Source organism: Nicotiana sylvestris, chromosome 1 (genome assembly GCF_000393655.2).
Source record: "Nicotiana sylvestris chromosome 1, ASM39365v2, whole genome shotgun sequence".
Lineage (NCBI taxonomy): Eukaryota > Viridiplantae > Streptophyta > Magnoliopsida > Solanales > Solanaceae > Nicotiana > Nicotiana sylvestris.
The window spans coordinates 103,892,469-103,920,229 of record NC_091057.1 but is presented as its reverse complement, the minus strand read 5'-3'; the positions used below and the strand labels follow the sequence as shown (position 1 = coordinate 103,920,229).

The following is a 27,761-nucleotide window of genomic DNA, read 5'->3' as shown; positions in this document are numbered from 1 at the left end:
TAATATATTTTCAAGAAACAATATATATCTTAAATGTCAAATTTAATATTATTTATAAAGGCATATATTTGTTAAATCTTAATTTTTGATAATTTACTTTATATTTAAAATTTAATTTAACTGTATAATTATATTTTTATAATCAAACAATATACTTATAATTATAGTATAATTACGTCGTAACAAACAAACAGGTCCAATTACCGGTGGCTTTCCTGGCATTCCAAACAGACCCTTATTATGATCGCAATAACCGGTGTAAAATGGACCTTTGCTTGGTAATGGAGAGAAGGAAAACGGTAAAATAATGACACCTTTTTGAATACTGTCTGTTCCTTCTCTCTCTCACACACACATTGAGAGAGGAGAGAGACACCTTCCATACACTCATGCCCCTTTGTCTTTCCCTTTGCTGTTAAGTCTTCCTTTCTTCTTCTTCACCTAACCTCCAAATTTTCTTTACCCCTTTGAAACAATGGCAGCAACTTCAGCTCCATCAGACTATTCCCAGCAAACCCTTTTCAAAATTCCAAAACAAGCCTCAACAGTTAAGCAGCAGCATTCAAGTAAGTCCTCTTGTTCTAACATTTTCTTGAAATCTCTTATAGTCATGCTTGTTCTTGTTGTTATCCCACTCTTTCCTTCCCAAGCTCCTGACTTTATAACCCAAAGTATAGTAACTCAGTTCTGGGAGCTTTTCCACCTTTTGTTCATTGGCATTGCTGTGTGTTATGGCTTGTTTTGTAAAAGAAGTAGTACCAAGATTTATACTGAAACACATTCAAGATTTGAGAGTTCAGATGTATATGCTGCTTCTGGTATTTCAAATGTAGCTTCAATCTTTGATAATGGGCTTGAAAATTTTTGTGGGTCTGATGAGAAAAGAGTGATCCCAAATTGGGATTCTCAGTTCTTGCATTATCAAGGAAGGGGCCAAGAAAGGTTTGAGCTTGTTGAGGGTGAAAAGGTTAGATCTTTTTTAGGTGAAAATGGGGCTCAAAATTTTTGTGGGTCTGATGTCCCAAATTGGGATTCTCAGTTCTTGAATTATGAGTATGGGGGTCAAGAAAGGTCTAATCTTGATGAAGGTGAGAAAAGTAGATCTTTTTCAGATGTTGATGGGGTCGAAAGCACGGGTGGGTTGAATGAGAAGGAAGTATCTCAAGTTTGGAATTCTCAGTACTTTGTTGGTGAATCTATGGTGGTTGTTGCCAATAGAAACTATGGGATTGAAAAGGTTGGCCACATTGACCATAAACCTTTAGGCTTGCCTGTTAGGAGCCTGAGAAACAGACTTGTTAATGCTGGAAACCCGGAATTTATTCATGAAAATACTGTTAATTCAGGGGGTTCTTCTGGTAGTATTGGTTATGAAGTTAGAGGGGAAAAGATAAGAGGTATGGCTCCTATCAATTTGGGGAGGAAGTTTGAGGAAGCTTCTGGACCTCGCCAAATTTCATGGCGATCGAGGTCTCAGAAGAGGGAGTTAGGAGGAATGAATACGGTTAGACCGCCTTCACATACTAGACCTCACTCGGTTGGACAATTGGAGTTTGGGCATCTCAAATCTAGGTCATTCAGTAGAGCAGTATCCTCTCGGACTAGTCCTACTTCGTCTTCACCAAGTATTATCTCGCCTTCATCCTCTTATTCTTCAGAAAATGGAAGTGTCAAAATGGAAATGCCACAGTCTGAGCCACATTATTTATTTGAGAGTATATCCAGCTCAGCTTCAGAACAGACAGGAACATCCATCGGAGAAGCAGCAGTTTTAACTTCAAAGGTCAATGAATCTAGCAATCAGTCATTTCCAGAAATGAATGTGCAGCTGAGAAATGACTATGAAGAGGATGCAACAAAGATGAAAATGAATCCTTCTAGCGTAGAAGCATCTCAGGTTCAAGGTCATCTGCATTCTGAGCCCCACTGTGATGGAGAAACCGAGTTGGGGCATCTAGAGCCATGGTCATTCTGGAATCGGATACGAGCTCATATTGTCTCCAATTCTTCTTCACCTAGAGCAATCTCACCAATGTCCGCTGCCTCTCCCGAAATGCCAAGCTCCAGAAAGGAAGAACTTGAGAGCCTGAAGAATGTCAAGCCTCCGTCCGTCCGAGTTAGTCAACCAACAGCAAGATCAGTGAATGATGCAGCTGCATTCGTTGCTTCAAAGACGCGGCAATCTACTGTTGGTTCTTCTTCAGAGTTTGATACTCATTGTACTTCTAACGATAAATTGAAGGATGTTGGATCTGTGAATGATGAAGAAGCATACCATACCTCAAAGTCTCGAGCATTTAGCATTGAATCTTCTTCAGAAATAACCATGCATGGAAATTCAAAATTGAAGCATGCCAGCAAGGATCTTAAAGAGGATTCTTCATACACACAAAAAGAAAGTGTCAATTCCTTGGTCTCAGATGTGAAACAACGCATACCTGCTAAAACTTTGTCAAGGGGAAAATCAGTCAGAACATTTGGATCCCGCAGAAGTTACATTGGTAGATCAAAAAGAAAGGAAGGTTGTCCAAAAGAAAGTGGAGACATAAATGAGGTAAATTGTGATGAATTTGACTCGGTATCATCCATGAAGTTCACCAACAGCGAAGGGCATGCAAATCCACTAGTCAATTCCCAAAAAGACATTCTTGACAACTGTGGGCCAATTCCAAGCTCAGCATTCTCTGAAAGTGAGCATGAAGCAAAGCAACTTTTTGTGAATACGGACAGTGTGGAATCTAAGGAGAACTCAGAATGCAAAGGGAACTCCGAGAATGTGTTAACCAATTATCATATGAGTTCTGATGAAGAAGCTGACTTTAACCTTGCTGATGATGCGGATCTAGGAAGTGAGGTTGATAGAAAAGCCGGCGAATTCATTGCCAAGTTCAGAGAACAGATTAGGCTTCAGAAAATTGAATCATTTCGACGGACCAGTGGTTAGTAGTTAACAATTTATCACGAGGTATGTATAGTAATTCGAGTATGCTAAAGAGGGATGTTCTTCCCTTGTTTAGTTGGAACTCAATAGGAAAATTGGTCATTTGTTTATATGTTTAGCCTCTCTTTGTGAAATCATATACTTGGAGTGTTATTAGAAATTACCTGCTCAGATATCTAGGAGGGACACACTCCTTCCCTTCTTGGAAGAGCAAATCCATTATCAATTGGAAAAATATCTTTTAGAGTTTTTCATCATCATTATGACTTTCATTTTACTCAGAATTCATGTTACCTTGCAATTCAAGATTATTTTTAATTTATTTTCATCTGGATATATTCTTCAAGGTGAATTCATATTCACATTTTCATTCTAGAAGTAACGGAAGGCTGAATTGTCCAAACATTAGTATCAGGTTGCTGTGACAAATATGTTTGTCTCCTTTTAAAACTAATTTTACCATACATAATTGCATTAGCTTTCATTGTGTTTCTTTACTCTTTTTTCATTTTTCATTCTCATTAGTTCATTCTTGACCCTTGGTAACTATGTTGACCTGCAAAATGCAAATCTTGACGTTTGTTTAAAAAATAGGTGGAATTTTTTTTCAGCTTCTACAGAACTGGGGAAAAAATAGCCAGAACAATTTTGAAAACAAATGCCACCTTACATTTTTAGTTGAAGCAAAAAGGATTATCTGTTTTTTGTCCTATATAGTTTTGCAAAGTTGTCTTTTAGTATTGTGGAGCTTAAATGCCTGCTTCGTGTTTGTCATAATTGAATGGCTAAGGAGAGCAGTTCTTTTTTTCTTTTTCTTTTTTTGATTAAAGTTTCAACATCTGGCTTTCAATGATATGATCATAGTGATTTAGAAACCAATAAAATGTACCCTGCCTCATGGTAGAGTCACAAGTGTAAACTGTCATTCTGTTAGGATTAAAAAAAAAACAGGTTTCTTTGGGTCAACATGATTTCACAAATGCAATATGCATTGCATGCATATCAATCCAGTTATATTAAAATTTGATTTTAAGTATGTACTAAGATTTGACCAAAAGAGTCTTGCACATGTCAATACTGAAAGAACAAAATCTTATATGTTTGTTGAGACCCCCTTGGTTTCTTTGTTAGGCAAGCGTGAATTAAAAAGAAAGAAGCAAATTGTTACAGTATTCCGTGTCCTTTTTGTCTAAGTTCCTCTAAGAATGGTTGTGAAGTCAGGGATTCTCTTGTTCTTCTGCTTGGGTAACTACTGAAGCTACATGCTTCAGACTTTAGTCCTATATTTTGGAGATGTTACCATAACTTCTTTGAAGTTGCATCCTCTTTCATGATGAACATTGAGGATGAGTCATGCATACTTAATTGCCCCCCCCCCCCCCCAAAAAAAATCCTTGGATTTTCTTCTTTCTACCAATCATCATCAACATTAGTTTTTTTTTTATCTAAAAGCTAGTGCACTCATTGGACTAATAAGAACAACAAAATATTTAGCTCACTATAAATCTATTATAATAAAAAGTAAACAAGTCAATGAACTGCCTTATCAAAGTCTTGGTGTCGCCACAAAGAGATGTGGGATGGATGAGATCCTCCAATTAAATAGAGATATTCGGTTTGAGCTTTAAGAACGGAGAATTTTATGGTGAGGAGCACTTCACCCTTAAATGGATCCTATGCGGTGCAAATCTTGATTAGTGGTTAATTGGTTTCGGATATAGCAAGGTTAAACAAAGATCAAATCAAAGTCTTGGTGTTCTGGCAAGTCCTGTTATGTCAACAGCTTTACTTTTATTTCGCTAGAAAGCAGTGTTGTCACAGGCGCGCTTAAGCCCTGAAGCGAAGTGCAAAACACGTTGAGCGCTTCGCCTCGCTTTGTGGGTGCTTTAGTGTCGCATCAAAGCTCTAACGTATATTTTTTCTCCTGTTGCGCCTTAGAGTATTTTTGCACTTTTCGCCTTTGATAACACTGCTCGAAAGTTTGCGCACATGCAAATTACTGTGATTTTCATTGAAAATATAACTAGTCATATGCTACTTGTTGGCTTTTGGCTTCACTCAGGAGTTGTTATAACCTATGATTAATATCGAGACAGTCAATACCAACAACCGAAGTCCATAATTAGCATGATGTATGCGGTAAAATCGGGGGCCCGATTTCCCCGTCATTAGGTCGCCTCGCGGGCATGCTTCTTGAGGCTTGAAGCCAAGGTTGAGATGCACCCTCGCAGTCGGGTATCGGCCCCGGGGGGCATTGCATAATAACGGCTATAGTACGGGAGAGGGGAATTCCCAAGATGAACGGACAGCGCTGGCAGAACCTGGTATCGCGTCTGGCCGTCCCATCTCCATACCTTTATAATTAATACACTCTTGTACCATGTTTGGATATCCCCTTCTATATAAGGGGGCTCCTTGGCACTTTGTAAACTCGTTGCTCCAACTATTCTACAGAAGATCAATAATAACTCTCTCTCTCTTTTCTCTCTAACCTACTCGCTCGAGACTACCTCTCTCATTTATTGCTTTCATACTTGTTCTTCATTTATTGTTTGATATCGGCATAAAGAGTCTCCTTTAATTATATTTTAACTGTTAGCCTCTTCTCGATTATCCCTGATAGCTTGAGCCCGAGCCCAGGCATCGCCCTCAAGGCACCTTATCGGTTCGTCCGAGGCCCGGACAGCAAGCCCCTCAGTTTGATCTTAACTCTGCTTTAGTTCGTAACTCCGCCGTTAAGCTTCACATATCTAGCATCCACTGCTCTAAACAACTAGCATAAAAATAGATCACGTATTTTTAGAGTCCCATCAACAAATTTAATTGTTATAACCATTTTCACGGTAAACAGTTTGGCGCCCACCGTGGGGCTAAAAATAATAGTGATTATTTTCTTGCTGGTTTCACTACATAACTGTTGTCTTTCACACTTTTTCTTGTCCAAGATCTTCGATTTCAAGACAAAATGTCTGGCTCGATGAATAGAATGGGGAACCAGAACCTCGAAAACAGCAAAGAGAAGGACATGGCTACTCCAGATGTCGTTATGCCACCAAACTCGACCCGGAGGAAAGGGGAGGCTCTCCGACATGACGTCCACATGATTATTGGAGGAATCGGCGTTCCCCAAGGACCCATGTTCAAACGAACAAGAACGTCCACCACGGAAGAGAGACTGACCCGAAACCGCGTGCCCGAAGACACCCTCGCGTTCAGCGAGGAGGACCTCGAGGCCATGATAGAACCGCACAACGACGCGCTGGTGATCTCGTTTCTTTTAAACAATACCAGGATAAAGCGTGTGCTCATAGATCCAGGCACGTTGGCCTACATAATTAGATCAGAGGTAGTAGAACAAGTGGGGTTGCTCAATCGAGTCGCCTCCATCCCTCGAGTCCTCCACAGCTTCAACATGACCGGCGAAGTAACGAAAGGAGAGATCACCCTCCCGATCGACACGTCCGACATGATTCAGAATACTGAGTTCCAAGTCATCGATGGCGACATGAGGTACAATGCATTACTCGGCAGGCATTGAATACGCAGCATGAGGGCAGTACCGTCAACCATACACAGGTGATAAAGTTTCCCACGAGGACGGCATCACGACCATACATGGAGAACAACGGGTAGCAAAAGAAATGTTCGCAGTCCACCATAAGGCGTCGATCCCCACCTTCCCGATCTCGATCGAGGTTAGGAACACGCAGGCGACCGAGGACGACGAGGAAGATTTCTTCGCTCCTCGAACCTTCGTCGCCCCTGAAGAATCGGACGTGACTAAATCGACAGTTGAAGAGCTGGAGCAGACCATTTTAATCGAGCACCTCCCGGATCGTAAGGTATACCTGGGAACGGGGTTGACCCCCGAACTCAGGACAAGGTTCATTCAATTTCTTAGTAACAATATTGACTTTTTCGCTTGGTCCCACTTAGATATGACAGGAATCCCGCTGGAAATAACCTCTCATAGGATGAGTTTTCGATCCCAAATTTAAACCCGTGAAGCAGAAGAGAAGACCGCAGTCCGAGGTAAAACATGCCTTCATCAAAGAAGAGGTAACGGAACTTCTTAAAATCGGATCCATTAGAGAGGTAAAATACCCTGAATGGCTGGCCAACATAGTAGTAGTAGTGCCTAAAAAGGGAAACAAGCTAAGAATGTGCGTAGATTATAAAAATTGGCAAAATACATAAGTTACCCCCCGAACTATGACCCAAATCCCTGTTACACACTTTCTAGGAACGAATATTACTTTACACACCCAACTTTTCTAAAGTGTATCTAATACACACTACTTTGCCCACGTGGATAGTGCGTATTTTTTCCAACAAATAAGTCGCGTGAACAAAAGAATTTTGTGTCAGATGTCAATATTTTTAATTTTTTAAAATTTTAAATTGAGTCATCTTCTTCCTTCTTTAAAATTCTGCCATAGCTACTCCTTGAGCTCCACCACCCGATCTCCTTCTTCTCAAATAGATATACCACGATTTCTTATATCTCTTCTCGTTGTAGAGAAGCTTAACTTGAGCTTTACCCATGGCGAAGTCAAATTTTCAGGAAGCAAGAATTTTTCGAATTTTTTTCCAACCATTAAAGCTTAGCTCAAGATTTTGCATATTATTTAATTTTATTAATGGATGATTTTTTAAATAGTTGACTTGTGGCAATGGCAGTTAATGATGGTCGAAAGTGAAATGAAAAATGAGTTGGATCTGGGCTCAAAAATTTGATTCAATTTCAGCGGAAAAGATGGAGTTTTGGGTGTGTTTTCTGGTGATTTTTGTTAGTTAATGGTGGTTTTGTTATTAAGTAAAAGGTGGTGGAAGAAGCTATGGTGTTTGATGGTGAGAGAGGAGGAAGACGGCCATAGTAGTTTAGATGAGGAAGATGAGGGGTATAATTGTAATTTTAATTTTTTAATTTTTTATTTTTAAATGACACGTGTCACTGTTTGATTGGTGCGTGATATTGCACATATTCTGAAAAACTGGTCAAGAAAAAAGTGGTGTGTCTTAGATACAATTTGGAAAGGTTGGGTGTGTAAAGTAATATTCGTTCCTAGAAAGTGTGTAAGAGGGATTTGGGTCATAGTTCGGGGGGAAACTTATGTATTTTGCCTATAAAAATTTGAATAAGGCGTGCCCCAAAGATTCCTGATCGATGCTACGGCCGGCCACGAGACCCTCACTTTTCTCGATGCCTACTCAGGGTATAATCAAATCCAGATGAACCCCGAGGACAGGGAAAAAACCTCGTTCATCGCAAAGTATGGTACCTACTGCTACAACGTAATGCCCTTCGGGCTAAACAACGCAGGGGCAACGTACCAGTGCCTAGTTAATAAAATGTTCGAGCATCAAGTAGGTAAATCAATGGAGGTATATATTGATGATATTCTAGTTAAGTCCCTGTGCATAGAGGACCATTTGACACATTTGCAGGAAACTTTCGACATCCTCAGAAGCTACAACATGAAGCTCAACCCCGAGAAGTGCGCCTTCGGAGTGGGTTCGGGCAAATTCCTGGGCTTCATGGTTTCAAACAGGGGGATCGAGATCAATCCCGACAAAATAAAGGTTATCGAAGAAATCACAGTGGTGAATAATGTAAAGGTCGTCTAACGGCTAACAGGGCGGATAGCGGCCATAGGCAGATTCATATCAAGGTCATCAGACAAAAGCCATCATTTCTTCTCTTTACTCAAAAGAAAGAGCAACTTCGAATCGACTCCAGAATGCCAACACGCCTTAGAAGAACTAAAACGATACCTGACCAGCCCACCTTTGCTACACACGCCAAAGGAGGATGAAACACTATACTTGTACCTGGTTGTATCTGAAATAGCGGTAAACGGTGTACTGGTTCGAGAGGAGCAAGGTACACAATTTCCTATTTATTATGTAAGTTGGACCCTGGGGAACGCCGAAACCAGGTATCCCTGTCTAGAAAAATTGGCTCTCGCGCTGATTAGCGCATCGCGTAAGCTGAAGCCCTATTTTCAATGTCACCGTATCTGCGTTCTGTCGACATACCCCCTCCAAAGCATGCTGCATAAACCCGAGCTATCGGGCCAATTGGCCAAATAGGCCATCGAACTCGGAGGGTATGATATCGAGTATCAACCTCGAACGACCATCAAGTCCCAAATTCTGACGGACTTTGTGGCCGATTTCTTGCCATCCCTCGCACCCGAGGTGGAGAGGGAACTTTTATTAAAATCAAGTACGTCCCCCGGGGTATGGACCCAATTCACAGACGGCACCACAAACATAAGAGAATCTAGGCTCGTTATAGTCTTAAAGCCACCCGTTGGTGGCGTAATCAGACAATCCATAAAAACCGCAAAATTGACTAACAATGAAGCCGAGTACGAGGTTATGATTGCAGCTTTAGAATTGGCCAAAAGCTTGGGTGCCGAGACCATCAAGGCGAAATGCGATTCGCTCCTCATAGTAAGCCAAGTGAATGTGGGCTACGAAGCTCGAGAGGACAGGATGCAGAGGTACTTGGACAAAATCCAAATCGCATTACGTCGCTTCAAAGAATGGACCTTAGTACATATACCTCGAGAGCAGAACAGCGAGGCCAATGCCCTCGCAAATTTGGGATTTTCTGCTGAAGAAGAGGACCTGCTCCCCGGAGCTATTGTCCAATTGATTAAATCAGTGGTCGAGGAAGGTCACGTAAAGATTAATTCCACCAGTCTAACATGGGATCGGAGAAATAAGTATATTGATTATTTAATAGACGGGAAGCTGCCCGCTGATCCAAAAGAATCGAGGGCCCTGCGAACCAAAGCAGCTCGGTTCTCGCTCGACGAAAATGAGACTCTATATAGGAGAACTTTCGATGTCCCCCTGGAGGTATGCTTGGGGCCAGGTGACACAGATTACGTACTCCGAGAGATCCACGAGGGTACCTGTGGGAATCATTCCGACGCGGACTCCTTGCTCCGGAAGGTGATTAGAGCAGGCTATTATTGGGATAGTATGGAAAAAGACACCAGAGAATCCGTTCGAAAGTGCAACAAATGCCAAAGATTCGCTCCCATGATCCACCAACCCGGCGAGCAACTACATTCCATTTTATCACCATGGACGTTTATGAAATAGGGGATGGACATCGTTGACCTTTTGTCGACGGCACCAGGTAAGGCCAGATTCATTTTATTTATGACTGACTACTTTTCAAAATGGGTGGAAACACAAGTCTTCGAAAAAATAAGAGAAAATGAAGTCATCAATTTCATATGGGATCAGATTATATGCTGATTCGGAATCCCATCCGAAATAATGTGCGACAACGGAAGGCAGTTCATCGGGGCCAAGGTAATATAGTTCCTTGAAGACAACAAAATCAAGAGAATCTTGTCGACGCCTTACCATCCATGTGCAAACGGCCAGGCCGAATCCACGAACAAAACCATCATTCAGAACTTAAAGAAGAAGCTGAAGAGCGCCAAGGGAAAATAGAGAGAAACGCTGCCCAAAGTGCTATGGGCATATCGAACAACTTCAAAGTCAGGAACCGGGGAAATACCTTTCTCTCTAGTATATAGCGTCGAGGTTTTGATACCAGTGGAAGTCAGGGAGCCGAGCGCCCGATTTCAACACACTAATGAGTGCTCGAACAACGAGGCGATGACAACGACCCTCGAACTACTCGATGAAAAGCGAGAAGCTTCGCTGATCCGGATGGCCGCCCAGAAGCAGAGAATCGAAAGATACTATAACAGGAGAACAAATCTCCGGTATTTCGGGATCGGGGACTTAGTCCTAAGAAACGTTATTCTCAACACCCGATACCCTAATGAAGGGAAGCTGGGCCAAAACTGGGAGGGATCGTACCGTGTCCTCGAAATAGTCGGCAAGGGATCCTATAAGCTTGGCACCATGCAGGGTGAACAGCTTTCGAGCAACTGGAATATATCGATGCTAAAACGGTATTACTGCTAGGGCACCCGACCGAAGAATTTCGTAAAAATCCTCGAGCAAGCGTAGCACTCTTTTCCTTTGACCGAGCTTTTGTCCCGAAAAGGGTTTATCGAGAAGGTTTTTAACGAGGCCACGTCCACGTGCTACCTAAGGAGGACCCAACAAGCTTACAAGGCTTTCTTTTGCAATCAACCTCGAACACTGGAGGGTACCCCATTGAAAGGTCATCCATTCGGAGGAACCAGGGAACGACTAACTAAGTTCCAATAGGAAACAATGTACCAGGCCAAATGGTCAAAAGAGATGTATCCGCACAAGCCGGACTCATGGCAACAAAACAACATGTACTTATGGTAAATAGTCAAAGAATATCTTTCGCCAAAGCATCTCGTACTCCAAAGAAAATTTAGCATTTTCACAGCGAGGATCCCTCCGCCAAGAACGCTCCGAAATACTCGGAGACTAGCGTCAATAATTCGGCACCTGCATGGACTTAGGGTCAGAGCTCAATATTCATAAGCCCTCAATGAGGCAACTCCGAGCTCACGGGTAACGGCCTTCGAGCCTAAGCAACTCAATGACTCGGAGATTGTCACCAATCGCCATTCGTTAAAAAACTCGGGGCCATAAGACCCCAAGCGGGTAGACCCAGTCTCAAATAGAAACTCGCACCGAGTATCAACAACTACACCTGTAAGACCTCAACGACATGAAAATATTGTAAGACCTCAACAGGCATGGAAATACTGTAAGACCTCAACAGGCATGAAAATACTGTAAGACCTCAACAGGCATGAAAAAAAACTGTAAGACCTCAACAGGCATGAAAAAATCGTAAGACCTCAACAGGCATCAAAATTTTGTAAGACCTTACTGCAGGCATAAAACTCGATCCTGAAGTTTAGGATATATGTCGCATTTGTAAGACTCCCAAAAGGACATACCCTCGATGTAGACGCCTAAACTACCACACTCGGGATCAAAAATGGCTCTGGCCAAACACAAATGACTACGGTCAATACGACTGCACCAGCCAAATTAACGTGACTCGGGGACGCCCCACCGTCGCTACACAGGCCATTAATTCGAATCTACTTCGAAAAGAACCGGTTAAACAGGCTACCCTCGACAGGTAAACGAGCTTCGACCATGTCAGCTACAAATCACAAGGCTTCGAGTTACTCAGCCTAGGAGCTAAACCTTTGAGGTGCTCGAACATCGCCGCAAACGACTTGAAATCGAGGTTCTTCCCAAACCAACGACAGGTCAGGCAAAATTATTTCAAAAAGTCCTTAACGAGAGGAAAACAAAGCCTATATATGCCTAAGGGCAAAGCGTAAGAGCCATTGTCGCCAGCCTAACGAGCCCCATGGTCACACACTAAAAGGTCACAACAACCAAAAACGTAAGAGCCACTGTCGCCACCTAAAAATTTTGAAAGCTTGAGGGTCAAAATGAGCTTGAGTTGTAACCCGATTCGGAGACCGGACCCAAAATAGTTAACTATACATACCTAAGGGCAAAACGTAAGAGCCATCGTCGCTAGCCCACACAAATAAAACTTGAGGGTCAATTGCGCTCGAACCGAAACCCGACTCGGAGACTGAACCCAAAATAGTTAGAACAAGGCAAAATGCGAGAACCATTGTCGCCCGCCCATGCAAACACAGAAGCTTGAGGGTTGAATGAGCTCGAGGCGAAGCCCGACTCAGAGAATAAACCCAAAACAGTTGAGAGAAGCTTAAGAGCTCTAACACTAGCTTACATTAAAGGTCGCATCGACCAGGCGCGTAAAAGCCTTCGAGCCTGCCTGACGAGCCCTAGGGCCGTATCACGAATCTAAAGATTCTTGCCAACTCTAAAAACAGGAACACCCAGCCGAATTCCGAACAAAAAAGGGGAGTGGAAGAAACAAATCCACAGGGTTTACTTTTTACACATGCCAATATGAAAGTACTATTTACAAACAGGGAAGTCGACAGGAAAATCAACAGGATCCTAATTTATTGCCGAGCCTACATTCTTAATGGCTCCCCAAGGGTTGCACCCTGACAACTACAAGTCCCTCGACGGCCCCTTCTCAATGGCATCTTCTCTCCCGGGGATCCACCCTCATTTTTAGCACCACCCGAGCTGCCATCCGATACACCTCCAACGGTCTACTTTCGGGAAACCGGCCAGGCACAATCCACAGCTCGAGGAAAATTTGGGCTAGCCCCCTCAGATGCCCTCACAACGCAAGCATTTACGACAATAGCTCCCTCCCCGTGCAAGGAAACAAGCGCCTCGGCTTCGGCTTTAATCCGAGACAGTGCAGCCACTAATTCGGAATGGAGACCTCTGTACTTGTCACTATCCTCCTTCGCATCCTGGAGCTGATGCTCGACTAAGGTTACATTCCTCTGGAGGGTGTCCCTCTCGGAAGTCATTTCGTTTATATACCGACTAAGCTCGAAAATTTCAGCGTCTCTGGCCTGAAGCTCCCCTCTCAGCAGGGCGTTTTCCTTCTCAAACTGCATAAATCAGGTCCGAGATGTTAAAAGCAATAGAATCTCACAAGGATTCAAATAATAGTAAACGTGGGATGAGTAACCTGCTCGGTAAGATAGGCTTTCTCACGCCCACGACAGTTCACCTCATCCTGGTACTGGGCGAGAGCCTGGCTGTATAGCGCTTTAGCCTAAAGCCACAAAAAAGGACAAGTTAGAAAAAAAAAAGATCGGAGCAGCCCAGAGCGGCAGACGAGGTTAGCAAAAATTACCCGCTCGCAAAGCCTGCCCATCTCGCCGAAAATGAATGAAATATCAACCTCGGGACTTCCCTCGAGAACGGTCGGTAACCTCCCGAGCGCATCTCCGTCTTTGACTAGTGCACCTACTCCGGAAGGCTCTTCACATGGAGCATCTTATACTTTATGCGTCGGTAAGATCGCTCCCTGAGGGGAATCAACAACGATCACAAGACTAATAGGACCAGTTAAGGCCTCCGCCCCTTGTTCACCATGGATCCTAAAGTCGGCTCCCTCCGAACTGCCCACCAAGGGCGCCTCAACTCGGGGAGAATTCTGGCCACCAGCGAACTCGGGGGTAGTGCTCGATACTCCATCTATTGCCTCCCCACCGCAAAGGTGGGCCACAGCGGCATCAGGCTCCGGTGGAAGCCTACATCCCCACGACCTGACGATCGGCCGAGTCTATGCGCTCATCGGGGGCCGTAGGGAAGTTGCTTTCCCCCTCACCTTCAGCTTGAGGGTTTCCCGCCGCCTTCGAGGTCAGAGCTGCCAGGTCAACCTTGGATTCTTCCGCCTTAACCCTCTTGAACTTCGGAGGCCCGACCGACAGACCCCCCTGCCTTCTCTTCTTCTCGCCAGGAACTAGGAGGTCCCCTTCAACGGGTTGTGCCTCCTTCGTCAAAGGGACTTCCCCTAGACCTACGCAAATGCAGAAGTTAAACACAAAGAACGAAGAATGCTACTAATAGCAGTCTGCATCAAGGAATGCGGATGCGACAAGGTTCAAAGCTTACCATGATCTTTGGCTCCCCACCGAGCTCGGGATAAATCTCGCCACACTCGTTCGGCATATGGGCAAATTGAGTATAAGCGACCGACCCAGCCCTAGAGGTCCGAAACCGCACTAGGGTAGGTTGCTACGGCTAAAAAAGCAAGAATAATGGAGTCATATACTTGAAGAAATATTGCCAAAAAGGAGCGAAGGAAGACCCGACAACACATTTACTTACGCCCAGCGTTCCACTTCTCAGGGAACGACATCTTTCCACCGGAATTAGGTCAGAAGTCCTCACTTGGACGAATCAGCTTATCTACCCTTCGTTCCCAAGATCCTCGGCGCAAGCAAAAAGGGACCTCGGGGCTCGACAACGAAGCTTGATTAAGCCCCCTCGGAGGAGAAGGGGGCTATACATCCGAATCAGGTGGTTGAGGGTGAAGGGCATCTCCTCTATCATGTTTGAGTAATGCCTTATCATATAAACAACGCGCCACAATGAAGGATGAATTTGGCCCAAAATTACCTGGTAACATTGACAGAAGTCGAGAATCACGGGGTCGATCGAGGGCGAGGATGGCCCCACCGGCCCCAAGGTGAATGGATAGGTGTACACACTCAAAAAGCTGGCTTTGTGAGCCGTAATATCTTCCTCCCGAGGAGTAATCTCTACAAGCACGGTATCCCCCCAACGGCAATTAACCCTCACTCTCTCGACGTCCATTATCGAGCTAATATACCGAGTCATGGGCTCGCGATGCTCTGGCTTTGAGGAAGGTCTCTGACCTTGAAGTCGGAGGTCATCGAAAAAGATCTCGGGACGCATTCCTCAGCACGGGGAGGTGTAGCCACTTCTCCTTGGGAAAGAAGCAAAGAGGATGAGCCCGCAACCTCTTGGGAAGCAGAGGCGGAAGTTTTCGCCATCTTCAGAAGATTCTGAAGGAAGAAAAAGAGTGTGTTCCTGAGAGAGAACGAGAGCAAAGGAAAAACGAACCTTATCAGGGGTCTGAGCACGCAATGGGTTATAGAAAGGAAGAAAGGGAGTATTTATAAAAGCACTGTGTGCGCATTGAAAGAGGCCAAGAGTCAGCCAACTGCCATAGTCAATGCGGAAACCTGCAGGAGCAGCGTGCGTATTGCATCTTGGCACCTTGTAGCCGTCGCATTGCAAGAACATCGAAGGAGGAAGAAATTCAAGGTCGTTTCTTATCGTTTCTTACAGCTTTCACTCTATGAAACGTGGAAGCTATCTGTATGCGGTAAAACCGGGGGCCCGATTTCCCCGTCATTAGGTCGCCTCGCGGGCATGCTTCTCGAGGCTCGAAGCCAAGGTCGAGACCCACCCTCTTCTCGATTTACCCCGATAGCTCGAGCCCAAGCCCAGGCATCGCCCTCAAGGCCCCTTATTGGCTAGTTCGAGGCCCGGACAGCAAGCCCCTCGGTTTGATCTTAACTCTGCTTTAGTTCGTAACTCCGCCGCTAAGCTTCACATATCTAGCATCCACTGCTCTAAACAACTAGCATAAAAATAAATTACGTAGTTTTAGAGTCCCATTAACAAATTTAGTTGTTATAACTATTTTCACGGTAAACACATGACAACAACCATCAAAAAGGTTGATGATCAACAGTTGCACTTAAATAGAACTCGATTCAACATATCAGTTCATTCATTCTAATTTGAAAAACATATGTTATATTCTATTTCATTTTCTTAGAAGTTAACTGAAATTATGTGTTATTTTCTTTTGTGTAATTGGTTATAAGACTTGTATATTCAAAGGACTAGAACGACAAAAAGAGAAAGCCTCTTAAGATAGAGGGTATTATTGCAAAATGCCATAGGACTCAATAAGACAAAATTCAAACGATGAAACTTGGAGATGGACTCGTTCAAAATAAATGATTCAATTGTGATGAACAAGAAATATATTAGAAATTTTGTAGACTTTGGCCACTAATAACCAAAGAGAGTCCTAGAAATCTACTAAAGTCATTCAAAAGATAGGCTTTGAAAGCTATAATGATTTTTTGCATGATAACTTCTTGAAGAAAATTAATAAACACTTGGATTAAAAAACATTGTCAGATCATTATTCTGAATTATCATTTAATTTGGATAAAAAGATGTATAGCTTATAGGGTTAAGCCAAATATACAACTAAAATGTATTATATATTTTTAGAGAATTAGGAGTCCAATATTATTCATGTTACATTCGATAACATATACCAAGCATTTACAAAGTGTTGGATCAGGAAATAATTCTTCAATAGGACTCAATAAGACAAAATTCAAACGATGAAACTTGGAGATGGACTCGTTCAAAATAAATGATTCAATTGTGATGAACAAGAAATATATTAGAAATTTTGTAGACTTTGGCCACTAATAACCAAAGAGAGTCCTAGAAATCTACTAAAGTCATTCAAAAGATAGGCTTTGAAAGCTATAATGATTTTTTGCATGATAACTTCTTGGAGAAAATTAATAAACACTTGGATTAAAAAACATTGTCAGATCATTATTCTGAATTATCATTTAATTTGGATAAAAAGATGTATAGCTTATAGGGTTAAGCCAAATATACAACTAAAATGTATTATATATTTTTAGAGAATTAGGAGTCCAATATTATTCATGTTACATTCGATAACATATACCAAGCATTGACAAAGTGTTGGATTAGGAAATAATTCTTCAAGGAATTTAATTTATTGTTATAAATGTGGGTGAAAGAGCAATTGCATCCTCATCAACAGTTCAAACTATCTACACTAACACATCAAAATGAGTGATTGCTCATGAACAACACGTGAAAAACCTGTTTATCCTTCAACTAGTCCATAGGGTTGGCAAGAATTTTTTTGGGTCATGAACATTAGAGAACATCCAATGAATGCATTACTTGTCCCTTTTCCTCGAGTGATGGTCAGATGCAATGGCCACCAGAGGGGTCTAGGATTTATGTCTTATTGGTTTGGTCTCTAATGTTCTTGGCACTGTATTTTTAGAATTATGGATTTAAACTTACTAATTGTTATAATTTTAATAAATGTTCATACATAAATTTATGTTCAACATTGAAAACACTAGGTTCAGGGCACAGTTGATTCGGCAAAACACTTGACGCTACAATGACATAAAATTCGAGATAGGTGGTGTTACGGGGGCGATTTTTGTCATTCCAAAGTCACACCCGCGCGGCAGTCAAGTTGCGCTTTACTCGGCCTTCCCAACACTTAGCTAAATATTCAGCAAGTTTTTACTTAGTTTAATTTTAGACAGCAAAGTAAAGAGAACGCAATCAAATACGGAAAAATCCCAACCTTTGTATTAATTCGAAAACATACAAAGGAAATCCTCACTTGAATATGATTACAAGTCGATCACAGACCCACTTTGACAAAGAACTCAAGTCGTTCTTTAGCCAACACTAAAACTTGTCCAATGCCTAGCCTTAGTCCCTTTTGAAGCACTTAGAAACCCTCACGTTTCGCTCTTGTTTCCCTTTTGAATTTCATACGAAATATTCCACATAAATCTGACTAAGTCCAAGGACACATATTTATAACACATACGCAGCCTTTGGCACTTGACAGCACATTGACACTTTTTATCAACACTTTTGTCACTTGGCGGGCTAATGGTAAATCTGTTCCGATCTTGTAGTTGACATCCCCAACTACATAGTCTATGATCTACACGAAATAATAGTGGATACAAGCATAAATCTGACATGGGTACACGTAGTTACAAAAAGGTAATTGCCTACTACTTTGGCATGTGCATTGCATGTGCGCTTTTGTTGGCCAGATGTTGCCCGCCCAAGGCTGGCATTGCGCCCAGCCTTGGCTATTTTTGACATTGTTACGCATCAATGCCTTGCCCGCAACCCGCCACTCATGACTTTGATGCACACGCCCGATGGCACTGCCGCCCCTACCTATCTTGGCCAAGTTTCTGTCTTGTTTATGTAAACTCTTGTTTTACCGGTGACATTGCTTGTATTTTACTTCATATAGCCTTATCTTAGCTCTCTGAAGCCTTTGGCATCATCCTGCACTATTTTGCCTTAGCTTAGCTCGCACTTGGCATTGCCACAACCCAAAGTGCGTGTGCTACTGACTTTGGCGTGCATGTCATGCCATGCCGCCCCAACTTTGCCAACCATGTCTTGCCTGCCCCAAGATCCTGGCCAATACTTGCCTACTACATCCCTCATGATAATGTCTTGTCAATTGCCTACATGATTGTTTTGCCCTCACATAGGCCAATGGCAAGGCCATTACGCCCAATCCTTGCCATAGTCGTGCCATGCCCGATGTCAAAAAGTCAGACCCCTAACAAACTACCTGCACCCTTTGAAATCGACATCCTCGTCGAGCCAACTCAGTTTATGAGCCCCAAGAGGTTGTTGAAATACAATACCCCTGTTGCTCCACTCACATATGACACGATGGCATTTATATCCACCACTTGCTCCTATTTTTCTGCAGCCAACACAGTATTCACCCTGGCCTGAGGCCCACCATAAGTAAAGCAGCCTTTAAATTTGTCGCTCATTTCCTTGCTATTGGAAGTCTCCGCCTGCCTTCCATTTTTGGCATGCCCATCATCTTCAACAGTTTGGTCTTTCCCACTTTTATTCCATTCCTTTACCTTGTCCTTCCTTGCATTAGACTTTAAATGCGAAGACTCAGTCGGGTCATCACCTAAATTGAAGTCAACCAACGCATTTGCCATCGCAATGGCAGTAGAGAGGATTTGAATATTCTGCCTTCTCAACTCTAATTGCGACCAGCCCTTTAATCCGCTCATTAAGTAATGAAGCTTGTCTTCATCTGCTGTACTACTCACATTTAGCATCAAGGTCCTTGACATGCTTCCTTATCGCGCAACTTTGTTTCAAGTGACATAGTCCATATTTTGCAACCAATGACGAGTTGCTTGGAAGGAATTGAGATTTTAATTCATTCTTCAGCATCTCCCAGGTTTCAATCTTGGGCAATCCAGTAGTTTCCACTTCCACAACTCGCATACACCACCACACTTTTGCATCATCAGTCAAATGCATAGGTGTAATGGTCACCTTTTCCTCATCCAACACACGATAGCATGGAAATACTGCTCCATATCCCATACAAAAAATTTGGCACTTCTTGCACCACCATAAGCCTTTGGCTCCGGAATCCTCACCTTGGTGCGATCATCACTTCTAGGGACAGTGCTTTTTAATGACCTTCGAAGTAGAACCTCCTCCTCAAGCAGTTCTTCCTTTTCCTTGCATACCAAGGCCATTTCTGCCAGCGTAGTCTCATGCCTTGTCGCATAATCTGCCTCGAAATATGTCATTCTCGCAAGAATAGAAGAATCAATGCCTATTTCAAAGGCTTGCCCAACGAGTGCTTTCAACTGTTCCATCTTTTGGCGAAGTTCAGCATTTGTGCCACCAGCTATGTTCTCAAACAGTACCACAAAATCTGATACCGATTGTCTTTCCATCACCACGAACCTGCTCCGCTCTGATAGCAGTTGTCACCAAGGTAATTTTTTGTTAGCCCAACGTCACACTTATGCGGCAGTCAAGTTGCTCATTTGACTCAGCCTTCCCAACACTTAGCCAAATTTTCAGCAAATTTGTACTTAGTTTAATTTTAGACAGCAAAGTAAAGAGAATACAATCAAATACGGAAAAATCCCAACCTTTGTATTAATTCGAAAACTTACAAAGGAAATCCCCACTTGACTATGATCACAAGTCGATCACAATCTCACTTTGACAAAGAATTCAAGTCGTTCTTTAACCAACACTAAGACCTGCCCAATGCCTAACCTTAGTCCCTTTTAAAACACATAGAAACCCTCACGTTTTACTCTTATTTCCTTTTTGAATTTCACACGAAATTCCCATATAAGTTTGACTAAGTCCAAAGGCACCTATGTATAGCACATAAGCAGCCTTTGGCACTTGACAACACATTGACACTTGTTGTCTATAGTTTTTGCCACTTGGCGGGATAATGCTAAATCTATTCCTATCTTGTGGTTGACATCCCAACTATATAGTTCATGATCTACATGAAATGACAGTGAATACAAACATAAAGCAGACATAGGTACAAGTAGTTACAAAAAGGTAACCACCCACTACTTTGTCATGTGCACTACATGTGCACTATTGCTTGCTTGTTGCTGCCCGCCCAAGGCTGGCATTGCACCCAATCTTGGATCCTTTTGATATTGCTACGCACCAATGCTTTGCCCACAACCCGCCGCTCATGACTTTGTCGCACACGCCCGATGCTATTGCCGCCCGCATATGTCTTGGCCGTGCTTCAGCCTTGTTCATATCAACCCTTGTTTTACCTGTGACATTGCTTGTATTTTGCTTCACATAGCCCTGTATTAGCTATCTAAAGCTTTTGGCATCATCCCTCACTATTTTGTCTTAGCTTAGCCCACACTTAGCATTGCCACAACCCAAAGTGCCCATGCCACTGACCTTGGCATGCATGCCATGCCATGACGCCCCAACTTGCCCACACTTCCTTGTCAAGCCTTTGCAAGTATGTCTTCCCTGCCCGAAGATCTTGGCCAATACTTTCCCATAACAACCCTCATGACAATGTCTTTCTCATTGCCTGCATGATTGTTTTACCCGCACATAGGCCAATGGCAAGGCCATCATGCCCAATCCTTATCACAGTCGCGCCACGCCCGATGTCAAAGAGTCAGGCCCTAATAGGTGGCATCACACGTTTACATATCTTCCTTAGATATAGAGGACATATATCGATATAGCTCGGCCTTCCAAACGGCCCTTAGGATGAAAAGACTTTTAGTGTTATTCAGACTTTTTCTTTTATATTATCTCATAACGTGTCCGGAACGGAAGCGGCTCACCTCAAGTTCGCTATCCATCCAGTTCTTCCGGTCTATCTTTATCTGTCCATTCTTAAATTTAATAATCAATATTCATTTAACTTAAATAACCCCTCAAACCATGGTTAACTAAAAATTATTTCATGGATCAGTACAAATTTGGCAAATAAAATAGGCATCCAAAAATATTGCTGGGAAATTCCTCCTGGTTGGAAAAAATATTTTCTTACCATGAAAAATGAATTGCAAGGATCAACAAAACAAAATATCAAATGAATTCGTTTCCTGGATCAGTACCACAGGTCAATCTCCTTCAAGATTTCAATTTTGGAAAAGCTTTAAGAAAACAAGGACATCATTCAATTTAGAGATGGGTCCTATTTTTCTTAAATCATTATAAACAAAAGTATCATAAAGTATAAAGTAAGAACTGTAGCTCGATATTCATCGTAATTCGATGTTATAGTGACTTTGATTTGTAATGCAATAAAGTTTTTTGTTGTCAATAAAGATCAAACTCTACGTAATGTTGGAGGGATTAAAGTTATAATAACGATCTTCATAACTACTTTGTCAGATTGAATATATAGTTACGGGAATTATGAAAGTGATACATATATATAGGTGCAAGTCACTTTCAGTATAAGCATGAAAAAATGAAGTTATAAAATCATGAAAATAAGTTTAATCTTTGGTCTTTGTTGGTAAGTTCCCAGCAAGAGGAGCAAGATTTTAGCCTAAATTAATGCGGCCAATAAGGTAAGCATAAATCATATAATTAGGAGGTTTAACCATGGTTTGAGGGGTTGTTTTAGTTAAATGAATATTGACCACTAAATTTAGGAATGGACAGATATCATAAACTTAAAGATGGACTGGAAGAACTGGAGGGATGGTAAACTGGAGAGGAGCCGCTTCCGGCTGGAACCTTGCACTTATCTAGAATGTAATTTGATAAATATAAGCTTATTAGCGAGAGGCATAATGAAACGATTAGGACAAGAATTATTGTCAATAGTCTAATAGGAGCTACCTTAACTTTGTACATCAAGTAAGTGTTGGGATTAGAGGTTGGTGAATGAAAAATGGAGAGAAGAAATGTAAAAGGGAAGTGAGTTATTTCCTTATGCTTTGACAAAAGAGTAATTGTCCCTCATTGATAGTGAAACTTAAAGGGAATGTGTAATATTAAGAAAGCATTTCCCTTGGTATTAAATGGGTTGGAAAGAAGGTAAGCCTCGCGTCCTCGTCGTCACTCACTTGACTCAGCTTTAGATTTGAATTTGGTCAAAGATTGATTGATTATTTTTTTGGACAAATTTTCCTTTAATTATTTAATTAATTATCAAAAGTCAACCCGAAATAACTCAGGATCCACACGCGACCCGCGACCCGATCTGTCTCTTTTCCCGTATAATTTTAAATATTCACGCATGTTCCAACAGCCATGGCTATTTTTGAAAGCTTGCAAATTTTCAGAAACGGTGCAAAAAAAGTGGCTATAAATTCGCTTTGATTCCAGAATTTTTCCTTATGAAATTTTCTGAATTTCAATCTTTCTTCTTCTGCACAAATAAAATCGAGTGTGATTTATAACCATTGAGTGGTTCGCACTTCACCAGCGTTTTAGGTACCAATACTCTGATGAGTCAAATCGTTCTATCCTCGTAGAATAATAATCCAACATCTTTGGTACTTGAGGGGAATAATTTTATTAAGGACACATTGTGCATTTAGTGGGCTTGATTTCATTCCAAAATATAGTTCCAGATTCTGTTTTCTGATTATTTTCAGTTTATGCTTTACTTTTTTTTCTATTTTTGCTATAGGAAATTTACCGTTTCATAATATTATAGTTAATACAGATTAATAAAAGTCTTAAGGAAATTAAATTTATACTTTAATTTGTATTCTATTTTCTGAAGATTAAGACCTTTGTGGTTTTCTACTTCTTGTGAATTTTTCTATTTCTGATTTGAAGATATAAAAACTTCATCGGAGTATTAAAGTTCATAATTAAGAAACGATTTGAAGAACATAAAAAATTTATCGTTTTCTTGCGAAACAATATATAAAAACTTTGGTTTTTGTTTATTAAGAGTACTGTTTATTATTAATACAGTATTGTTTACTGTTTTATTTTTCTGTCATAAATTAAACTCCTCCATTGTCTGTGAAAAAATGATATTTGAAACTGGAACTCTTTCTGTGATTGTTGCGGCAACGACAATAGCCTCGTCAAGCCGAACTGTTGTGCCACCGGCCGAAAAATCGGAAAATTTTTCTGGAGCCAACTTCAAAGGATGGCAGCAATTACAATGTTTGGTATGCAAAAATTCACCAATGAAGACCCTTCAGTGCCTGCTATGGCTGTCCAACGGGACGGGACGGCCTGTCCTGTCCCACGTCCCGTCCCGCTTCAAGTTAAACGGGATGGGCCAATGTTAAACGGGACACGGGATGGGATGGGACGGCCATTTCATCCCGTTTGTCCCGTCCCGTCCCGTGGCTTCCCATTTAGTCTCGTCCCGCGTCCCGCCATATTTTTTTTTTTTAAACTAGCCATTGGGCAACGACCTAAATTGCAAAAATAGTCGTTGCCAACAGTCCAAACAGCCCCTAATCTCTCCCCTCCCCCCCCCCCCCCAAACTTTTAATATAACCCCTAAGTTTATTAAATTACACTTTGGCCCTATTTTTACTATAAACACCCTCCATTCTTCTTCATTTTTTCCCACAAAAAATCAATCTTCTCTCTCAAATCTCTTACATTCTAATATTCTATCTATATTATTCTCTCAATTTTGTTACTATCAAGTATCAAGTGATAACTTTCAAGTATTTGGGCAAATTTTTTGGAGCAACTTTCAAGCTTCAAATTAATTCGTCAAGTATTTGGAGCAATATTTTGGGCAATTTCTTCAAGTTTCAATATTTAATCATGGTGCACTCGTTCCATCTCCTAATTTTAATATATAATTTTTGCGTATCATTTTAGTGCTTAATTTTTGTGTTTACTTTACGTGTTTTATTTTCATATTTCATTTGTGTGTTTAATTTTTGTGTTACCTTTTTTAATTTAATTTTGTATTTAAATTATGGCACCTAAAAATGTATTTGGCATTTAAAAAAAAAAGTAGTAAAAAAATAGTAACGGTGAAAGTAGTAGTAATCTTAATCCTAACCATTCTCCTAGACCTAGAATTAGAAAACATATTGATGAAATGACTCATGTTGACGAAACTTCATTTTCCCAACCCCCCACATTTTATGATGTTTATGTCGGAGAACAATTAGATCATGAAACTTTACAAACACAATTTGGCAATGATAATTTTTTTTAGGACGAAAAAAATAGGGTGAAGAAAATGAGGAAGAAGAATTAGATGAAACACTCACTAGTCCCGCAACACAAGCTCCAACTTAGAGTCAATCTCAATATGGAGTTTTACCCCTTGTACCTCCTGTAAGAGGTAAGCCTAATGCTGAACGTCCCAAAACATCACTTATATGGAAATTTTTTAAACATGATAAAGTCAATCATCGTGCTATATGTGAAAAATATAAGCAACAATTTGCACACACAACAAGTGGTGGGACGGGGGGTTTAACTAGACACTTAAGAAGGGATCACAAATCTTTATGGATACAAGCTAACATAGAAGCCGAAAAAATTATAGATCCTACCATCAGTACTGGCACTCCTAGTGGATCTGGTTCTAATCAAATTCAACAACAACTTGACCCTGCTTCTGGTCATGTTTTACGCAAATATAACAAATATAGAGATCGTGAGAACTTAGCAAAAATGATGGTTGTCTGTGGCTTACCTTTTACTTTCCCTTCTCACCCTGCTTTTGTGCATTATATACAAGAAACTTATAACTTTGCTTTTCAAGGTTTTCCTAAAACCACAGTTAGAAATGATGTTTTTAAATTTCAAACCGAATATCTTCAGTATATTCGTTGTGTATTTTTTCACTTAGATTGTAAAATGTCTATCACATATGATATATGTCGTAATCCTAATGGTTGTGATTATTTAACTATTACATGTCATTGGGTTGATCATCACTGGAACTTGCAAAAACGTATTATTGGTTATAAATTTGTTGATTCAAAACACATTGGAGCATATATTGCAACTATTGTTCTACAAATACTTGATTTTTATGGACTCATTAATAAAGTTTTAACTATCACCTTAGATAATGCTTCTGCTAACACAACCGCAACAAATAGCTTAAAATCTAGACTTTGTCCAATTAATCTAACAATTTTTCATGTTAGATGTGCATGCCATATTTTAAACTTGGTTGTAAAAGACAGTCTTAATTTATTTTCTGATGCTTGTAGTAAAATACAACATGCTTGTGACTATATTTTTCGTGCTCATAAACAAAGTAGAATTCGTGAATTTGCTCAACAATGTGCTAGTGCTAACCTTCCATTTAGAAAAGTTCCAAAAGATATTTGTACTAGGTGGAATTCTACTTATAAAATGCTTAAAGTTGCTTATGATTATCGTGTGTCTATCCAAAAGGTATTTAATATGCATAATTCTCACCCTGATGATCAAAATATTGATTCTGATTGGGATGAGATCAAAAGAGCTTACTAAATTTTTAGAAATTTTTATTATGCTACAAAATAATTTTCTGGTATATATTATCCTACTGTTATACAAATATTATGGTACTAGTGAATCCAGGCCCAAAATCAAGGCAATAAAGTTAATAATAATAATAATAATAATAATAATAATAATAATAATAATAATAATAATTTGTGTTACGTTTTTAGGCATAACTTTTTTAAGATCATCGCTTAACCATTTATTATTCATTATTTATGTTTTCTGATCATATCATTAGATAATATATTAAAAGAAATATTTATAAGAAAGCAAGTGTACTAAGAAATAAGCAGATATCAAAGGGACAAAAGGTAACTTGATATTTAATAACATAATTTAAAGTATGCAAAATGATTCCAAATGGACGATAATCCATAAATCAAAGAAGATATTTTAATATTTGATGAATTTGTGGGCATATAATTTCTAATTAGAGGTAGAAATAAAGAAGATATTTTAATAGATTATTTTGGTATTTATTGATTAACTACTCATAATTTCATATGACCATAGTTTATGCTAGAAAAAAATATGGTGATTAAAGTCTAGGTTTAGATGAAATTTAGAAAGACCCAAATTCATTAAAACAAAGTCCAAGAATTAACTTAGTTTGTCATTAAATATTCCGCTATTTTAAAAAGAAAATTCCGCTACCCAACCAATTAAAGATTATATGATTTTTGAAAAATTAAATTATTTTAAGAAACAAAATATATCTTTGTTTCAATAGCATGTGACCATCAGCCATATTTAATAAATATGAGATTACAAGTTGATCACTTGCTAAGCATCTCTCCCTTTTCCTCTATTTTATCTCCACTCAATTAAGTAAATTGGATAAAATTTAAATATTTTTATTTTATTTTCAAGATTCTAATCTATTAATTTTTAAAAAGTTTTGAAATTTATTTTCTATTATACCAAATTTATATTTCAAAATAAGATCAAAGATATATTTAATTATAATTATAGAATTACTAAGAAAATTTGATCAACAGAATACTCTCCCAATATCAAATGAGTTTTTCAAGGTTATTGTTATCAACATTTTAGATTTATCTTTATGCATAATTATTCATCATCATTCACAACTTTTCAAGTATTTTTGAAGGGCTCAAAGTTTAATATATTTACAAATTAAATATAGGAACCTAAGCAAAAAAAAAAAGGTAGGGGCAAAAGACTTATCGTACATACTTCACCCGCAAAAAGTTAGGTTAAGGAACTATATATTACCAAAAGGGGTTTGAAAGTATCTTGACTTATTGAACATGTTTTAGTATATGAAGTAATAAATAGCAAATACAAGGACATATTTGAAAGGGCAAACCCTTTTGGTTGGCAAGCTAACAAAATAGTTACAATGTAGCTAAGGACTACAAAACTTTTAACATTGTCCCTTATATATAGTAGTAATATTTGTGGAATTTCTGTTGTATTTGATAAGTATAAAATAAATTCAACTTATGCACCGGCCATTAATGAAATGATTTTAAAATTTAAAAAGTATTTTTCCCTATTCCCAAAGTTTATTTAATTTCTATTCTACTTAACCCATCTTTAAAACTAAGAGGTGCAAAAGGACTTGTTCGTAAAATTTATGAGAATTTAGAAATTCAAGAAAATAAACAACCATCTCTCGAAGACTGCCAAGCTAGCATATATTCTTATGCTAGATCAATGTTTGATAAATATAAATCTATGGATACAACTGGTTGTGAAATCCTTCTACTACTAAGTCTAGAGCAGAAGTTTTATGGGATGATATAACAGGTTTTGATTCCTCTATTGATGATGAACTTGATTCTTATCTTAATTAAGGATTGAAAAATATTAAAGACGAAGAAGGTAA

At 40.1% G+C, this 27,761-nt stretch overlaps 1 protein-coding gene across 1 annotated transcript; it reads left to right on the top strand.

Moving 5' to 3' along the window:
- The first annotated feature begins 300 nt into the window (after nt 1-300).
- LOC104216002 (uncharacterized) lies at nt 301-3,225 on the top strand. The gene has a single exon (XM_009765959.2). The coding sequence runs from the start codon at nt 476-478 to the stop codon at nt 2,942-2,944; it is 2,469 nt and encodes an 822-aa protein (XP_009764261.1). The 5' UTR covers nt 301-475; the 3' UTR covers nt 2,945-3,225.
- Nucleotides 3,226-27,761: the final 24,536 nt, after the last annotated feature.

Bases quoted from the DNA above. Each gene is read 5' to 3' on its own strand.
- LOC104216002 (XM_009765959.2), top strand. From the start codon at position 476: ATGGCAGCAACTTCAGCTCCATCAGACTATTCCCAGCAAACCCTTTTC.